The 6,669-nt window shown below is 42.4% G+C and overlaps 1 protein-coding gene across 1 annotated transcript; it reads right to left on the bottom strand.

Moving 5' to 3' along the window:
* Positions 1 to 63: 63 nt before the first annotated feature.
* Positions 64 to 5,597, bottom strand: mrpl39 (mitochondrial ribosomal protein L39). Its single transcript, XM_069521515.1, has 10 exons — positions 5,406 to 5,597; positions 4,206 to 4,412; positions 3,942 to 4,081; positions 3,223 to 3,322; positions 3,043 to 3,110; positions 2,704 to 2,816; positions 2,538 to 2,603; positions 2,287 to 2,440; positions 1,784 to 1,831; positions 64 to 226 (listed from the first exon to the last, which is right to left on the bottom strand). Exons 1-10 carry the CDS (start codon positions 5,440 to 5,442, stop codon positions 149 to 151), a joined length of 1,011 nt encoding a protein of 336 aa, XP_069377616.1. The 5' UTR covers positions 5,443 to 5,597; the 3' UTR covers positions 64 to 148.
* Positions 5,598 to 6,669: the final 1,072 nt, after the last annotated feature.

Here is a 6,669-nt window from a genome sequence, read left to right as displayed (position 1 = left end):
TCACAAACACACAATTCCCTCAATTTTACGACGGTTTCCGTAAAAAAGAGATGAGTGGATGTGTTTTGTTACATCTTTGTTTTACACATTTATTGAACAAAATAATACAATGGGCCACATGTCAAAGTGTTGATGCGTGTGTGGAAGGTTACACAGAGGTCGTCACTGGCTTGTCGGAGTCAGGGAGCGAGGGTGGAGTCACTTCTTCAGGTCTCGGCACCTCCACCTGTGCAAAATAAGAAAATGTCCACTTTAATATTAGTACGTTGTCTCTTGAAGCTGTTTCCTGTCTTTGGGGAACATTCGATAAAGCAGAAAAGGCTTAGAAACAATCTTGTAAAGGACACTTCCACTGAGAGGTTGTCGGGGCATGATGCCCCCCCCCCCACAGAGAAAATTTGGGAGAATCTGTTTGCAGTGTGGGCGGCCGTGTTTGAGCGCCAGCTGGAGGCGGACGGGGGACATACCTCCCTACTGCCTGCAGCCGGCTGCAAAACGTGCCCGCCCACGCCTCGCTGCTTTTATAAACACGCAAGTGGTGAGTTCTGTGCGATGACACATAACAAACCTTTTACCATTTTAACATAACACTGTGTCCTTGGAGCCTGTTTCCTTGGTTTGCTTGATGCTGTTTGTTTTTACCTGCAAACATTAAAAATACGAAGACAAACAAGCGTCCTGTGGGTTTATAATCACCACATGACTGGTTAAAACAGTCATGTGGTGATGTATGAGCTGCTGAGGGAAAGTATGTGCATTAGTTTGCTCCACATACTGAAAACACTGATGTTTCAATGCCCTTCAAATGGGCTCTATCTCTGTTTCACTTTACTGATAAGCGTCTCTGTAAACACAAGGGACAAAGAGGACGACACGACTGTCCTCTGCACCTCGCGCCACACAACAAACATCACTGCGTCAGGTGATAATATGGAAGTGTCCTCTCAGATGGTAAAACCGATGTCCTGCCCGTGCAGCAGCTCTGCATGCTAATCCAGTGCTTGGAAAAAACACCAGAAAGACGTCAAATGTTTCACTTTGAATGTTCAACTCTGACGCTCAGACTTTGTCTTTAATAAAGCGCTATTTCAATTCCCCGAATAACCGAATATCTGCAAATGAAATGTAGGCCACAGAGCGCGGTGTGTCATCAGTTGCCAAATCAAGCGTGTCTATTAATGAGTACATGTTTTTTTTTTTCATATTACGCAATCAGTGATGCGCAGAGAATGCCAGAAAAAGGCTGCAGCAAAATATATTTCGCCTAGATGGCTCAGTCCAAAATTAACCCACAGCCTAGTTTGAATATGGAGAATTTATGCTTCAGAGTCAAACTTGCTCAGACGCAGATTCAACGTAGCATCAATCTCAATGTCAGGATCTAAAACATCTTGAACCTGCACAGATTTAAAAATACTTCTTCTTTGGATCTCGAGTTTGTGTCTCTGATGTTTGGATCAGAAAATGGTTTGTCCTTCATGGGGAGGATGAGACCTGGTTTTTCCTGAAGCACGCACCACATCTCCTCCCCTTGTCTCTTTGCCAAAATATAAATGAAAAGCAGTAAAAATAGCCGCGTTGAATCTCAACCTCTGGCTGCTTTGCGAAATCGGGAGTGACGGCTGCAGCGCAGGGAGCAGGCTGGCTGAATGTAGAACAGTAATTTGGACGAGTATCCAGACAACACCACAGCAACAGCCCTCGTCTCGCCACTGCTGGGGAGCGAGTGCGTCGGGTAGAAAACAGATATTTGCTGGGTTACCCTAACCCTAACCCTTCTTACCAGTTTCTCTGCTCTCTGCCTCAGTTTCCTCCAGACTGTGTGGTGAGCCTGCAACGACAGAGAGAGAGAGAGAAAACGTGACTTGGAGACAAGTGAACGCAACAATAAAGTACTAACACTGCACCTCACCCTTCGGAGCAATTATAGGAGAGCCATTAACTGTCATGATACAATCAATGCTAAAATACATTTTACTAATATGGAAAACCATCGCAGACAACTAAATAATCACTTTGTTTAAAATAAACACTTTTTTTCTTGGTGGTACTGGAACTTGACTAAAGTTCCAAACATAAATTCACCTTTAAATCTAACTCTTTTTAGATATTTCTGGGGCCTTACTGGGTTTATTGAGAGGACAGAAAAGGATGCAGTGAATAAAATATGAAGAAATTAAAAATAAAGCATAAGTGTATTAAAATGCAAAAACAAACTGTCTCATATGTAGGTGTACAAAATAGTTATCAGTGTGTTACATCATCATATTTCACAGGCGTCCCTACCTGCAGCTGCAGAGGCAAAGAGAGGCCCTGGGCCCGACGGTGGAGGCCCCAGGGCCCCGGTCCCAGGCTGTGGAGAGCCGTCACCTCGTACTGGGAACACATGCCTGTCCTGGCCACTAGAGGGCCCCCACTCAACATCACATGGTCACCACATCTACATAAAAGATGTTCACTTCTTTAGATACACATGACTATACAAGGTAGTGACACTATATTAAGAATATTAGCGTGTTATGTGTTTGTTACTTCACCTGTAGAGCATCACTGTGCCTTTGGGATTTTGTGCTGCTTTCTCCTCCACCTCCTCCTGTTTAACTCTGGGCACAAAGAATTCAAGTTCAACGCTGTGGTCGCTGACAGAGACCATGTATAGTAGGAGCATCAGAGGTAAACTATTACGATCGGTAGTCAATGTACCTGCTGTGTGAGAAGACCTCCAGCGCCACAGATGGCACCACCTCCAGAGGCTCCCAAGGCAGGTCCTGGTGGATCAGCTGCTGGGCCCCGCGGGTCAGGGAGCGCAACGTCTCCTGGAGAGAAAAGGACGGAGGGAAATGCACCAGATGTGGTTCACAGGAGGAACTTTTACTTTATTTTTTTATTTAGGCCAAACATTAACTGTGAGAGTTTCTTTGTCTTGACATTGTTTGCCATCGTCTTACTCCAGTACGGTCTCATAAAGTAGCTTAGATTATTACCCAACTACAGACCATGAGAAGAAACATTACACACACACACACACACACACACACACACCTCTGAGGGAGTCCATGAATCCAGTTGAGGGTCGAGGGCCACGTCACAGCAGAAGGCTCCTGAAGTGACTGTGGGGAAACACAGGACGTCGACACAAATCAGGTAAAAACATCAACCAAAAACTAATTCTACTGCTCTGATGCGTTTGACTGAGAGGAAGAGGAAGAGGAGCTCCTCTACCTGGCACCTCCGGCGTGCTGAGCAGCGTCACAGTGTAGTTGTCCTTAAAGGCAGTCTCCAGCACCTGACCCAACATGGCAGCACAGGAGCGCCAGTAGGCCTGGAAGGACAAGACCGAAGACATTTGATCTTCACGTGATAAGATTAAGATGATTGAAAAGGTAAAACAGATCATAGACACTGTTAACTGGAGTTTGGTAAGAAGCGATGTACATTTAACCGAGAGGAAGAACACATGCATTAAGAGAAGCCGGCAAGAACGGGACGGAATTTTGGTCCAGATTAAGCAAGAAGAGGCTTTAGGAATTTTTAGATATATTTATATTTGTTGACATTTATGCTAAAGAAAATGGACATTTAAAAAAGTTTCCATGGAAATGTATCTCATCTCTCATCACCTCAAGACTTCAAGTCAGATGAGTTTATTACTTTCAATAACAGCTTCTAAGTTAGAAATGGTCAACAATCTAAAAACAGACAGAAATAAATAAAATAACATTTGCCAACATTCTCTTATTTCCCCCTGGAACCTGTGAAGTTCCTTGACTTCACTTTGGGGAGGAAAGTCTGAAAAATGAATGACACACCACAAATGTCACAAGCACAAACAGCTGCGGCTTAATTAATGATCTAAATCAGGCTCAGCTTTGTCCTCACTTATTAGAAATTAAGAATCAGAGAATCTATTTACTAAAATGGTTTTCTTGGTGTAAAAGTACCTGGTTGACCAGAGTTGGGTCACTGTCCCTAAATGAGAGCAGGGTGAGTGAGCACGAGCGGATGAGGGGCTGGTGGAGCGGCCAGGGCTCCCCATCGACGAGGGCCAGAGCTGAGTTAGTCACATGATGCTCTGTCAAGTCTGAGGGAAACAGGAGTTAAATGAGAAAACAAGTATTTAGAATTACACATGTAGCAAAACACAAGCAATCCATGAATACAGAGCTGAAGCAGTTCACAGATCGAAGAGAAGGTTTATCTCTTACGTCTGGCACAGCTCAGCGGCGTGGAGATCCCTCTGTTCATGACGAGCAGCGTACCCTCCAGCCCCGGGCCGCGCATGGACACCTCTATCTTCGCGATGCGCGGGTAAAGAGCTCGCTGCCGGGTCTGCTCTCTGGAGAACACGGCGCTGCGCTGGCTGCGGAGCTCGGCAGCCGGTGGACGCACGGCTGCTGCTGTGGATGCATAGCCTTCGAAAACAAACAGAGAGAGAGAGAGAGAGAGAGAGAGAGAGAGAGAGAGAGAGACAGAGAGAGGTTGAGATTTAAAGATAGTTTTACATTTAAATTAAATCATATTATTGGACACTTTTCTATGTAATAACCAATCACACCACGTCAATGTCAACAGGGTTATCTGGGTTCAAGACTATGATCTGTAATGAATCTGTGCAGGTGTTACATTGAGGGAGGGGTAGGCGCAAATGTTTCAGGATTTAGACCCATATTAGTGGATTGGTATCATTCCTCTAACTTCCTCTGAATGTGTCTTTTTACCACCAACAAACAAAAACATCACACAAAGCCGGGAAAAGACAAAGTGCACTCACAGCTTTATAAACTGACCGAAGACAAAAGTTAATGCAACTCAGCCTGGATGTCAGTGTGGATTACAGACAGTGTGTTATTGCGTCAGTGTTTTGAATTTCATATAAAGTACATACAAAGTATTTATTATCAGTATGTTAAAGAAAATACAACGAAGGCTTTTATTTCTTGTCATAGCTTTTCTGTTCTTGGTTAATTGGTTAATTGGTTAATTGATTGATTGATTGATTGATTGATTGATTGGAGGTCCTGCAGGTAAATGTGCAGGTAGTCAAGCGGAAGTTGGACATTTAAAAATTTTCCAAACAGTTGAACAATATTTAATTTAGAGAGTATCAAGGGTGAAAATATATAAAAAATACTTGTTAGAATAATATATAAGTAATTAGGAAGCAGCTAAAACAGAAGTATATCTTGATTACTTACACAGCCAACTTCAAGTACTGTCCGTGTGGTCTGTTGTGTGTCTGTTGTGTGTGTGTCTGTTGTCTGTGTGATGTCTGTTGTGTGTCTGTTCTCTGTCTGTTCTCTGTCTGTTGTGTGTATTTCTATCCACACTGGTGCAACATGACGCTCCGTCCCTGCTAGCTCCCATGCTAACGCTGCCCTGTCACCGTTAAACCAGCGGCTACTTACGGTGAAGAAGCAGTTGTCTCACGGTCCTCGTCGCCATGTTGTCAAATATTTCTTCGGCTTCGTGTAAAACAAACGAGCCGAAGCGGAAAGAGAAGCTGCAGCAGACAGATGAAAGACAGTCAGAGACTGAAGGACGCCATGCCTGCTCTGTGTGCGTCCTGTGTTTAGGTCCGGGGAGGAACTAAGCTCTGAGGTTTCGAAAGGTTCCGACTGACGGAGGAAATAGACTGCAGTTGTAGTTTATGACAGCAGGCGTCGCTGTTTGTACTTTTTCATTAGGTTCATAAAGGAAACTGCAGTAATGATTGTACTCATTAAAATACATTATCTGTATTAATACAGCTTTCTTACGACTACGTAATATTATTGATATAATATGAATATGATATTTATATAATATAATTTAATAATTACCTTTCTTATACATTATAATACTTCGAAATAATACTTTGAATATGAACTGCAGCTGTGATTTATGACAGCAGGTGTCGCTGTTTGTATTTTTTCTATTAGGTTCATATGAAGGAAACTGCAGTAATGATTGTACTCTGAATCAAATACATTATCTGTATTAATACAGCTTTCTTACGACTACATAATATTAGTAATAATATTCGTAATATCGCATTCATATAATATAATGTAATAATTACCTTTCTTATACTTCGAAATAATACTTGGAAAATGAACTGCAGCTGTGATTTAGGACAGCAGGCGTCGCTGTTGGTACTGATTTAAATTACGTTTGAGAAAATGTAACTGCACTAATTATATTAACATCATTTTTTCTCTCAAGACAGACATAAAGTAATATAATATAATATAATATAATAATGGTGTTTGCTAATTATAAACATAATAATTGTTTTCATTATTATTTACATCTTATAATAATTCTGTGAAAATGAACTGCAGTTGACTTTATTTATTATTTAATATAATTTTATAAAGGAAACTGAAGTCTGGATAGAGACACAAACATTATAGTTTCCCTCATGACATAATAATACACAATATAATATAATGTAATCAAATATCAAATATCAAAGTCAAGCTCTTGGCTCTGGACTCACACGTGTCCTCACTCTAATGGGCTGCAGAACGGCACGTGGAAGTTGACGAATGCTCGTTTGGATTTTTCGGGACCAGAATCAGCAGCAAAGTGTCGTCACCAACAGCAGGAGCGTCACGACGCCGGGGGCCTGGGAGGCACCCAGCCGCAGGAGCAAAACATCATAAATCACCTCGAGGACGAGGCGCAGCC

Source organism: Paralichthys olivaceus, chromosome 24 (assembly GCF_024713975.1).
Source record: "Paralichthys olivaceus isolate ysfri-2021 chromosome 24, ASM2471397v2, whole genome shotgun sequence".
Lineage (NCBI taxonomy): Eukaryota > Metazoa > Chordata > Actinopteri > Pleuronectiformes > Paralichthyidae > Paralichthys > Paralichthys olivaceus.
Note: the sequence above shows the minus strand (reverse complement) of the source record. Positions and strands in the feature narration are given on the sequence as shown.

Excerpts from the sequence above, each read along its gene's own strand:
- mrpl39 (XM_069521515.1), bottom strand. The coding sequence starts at position 5,442 with ATGGCGACGAGGACCGTGAGACAACTGCTTCTTCACC. Across the intron at positions 4,082-4,205 it reads GCCGCTGAGCTGTGCCAGAC|ACTTGACAGAGCATCATGTG; the intron begins GTAAGAGATAAA and ends TGTTTCCCTCAG. Across the intron at positions 1,832-2,286 it reads CTTTGCCTCTGCAGCTGCAG|GCTCACCACACAGTCTGGAG; the intron begins GTAGGGACGCCT and ends CTGTCGTTGCAG.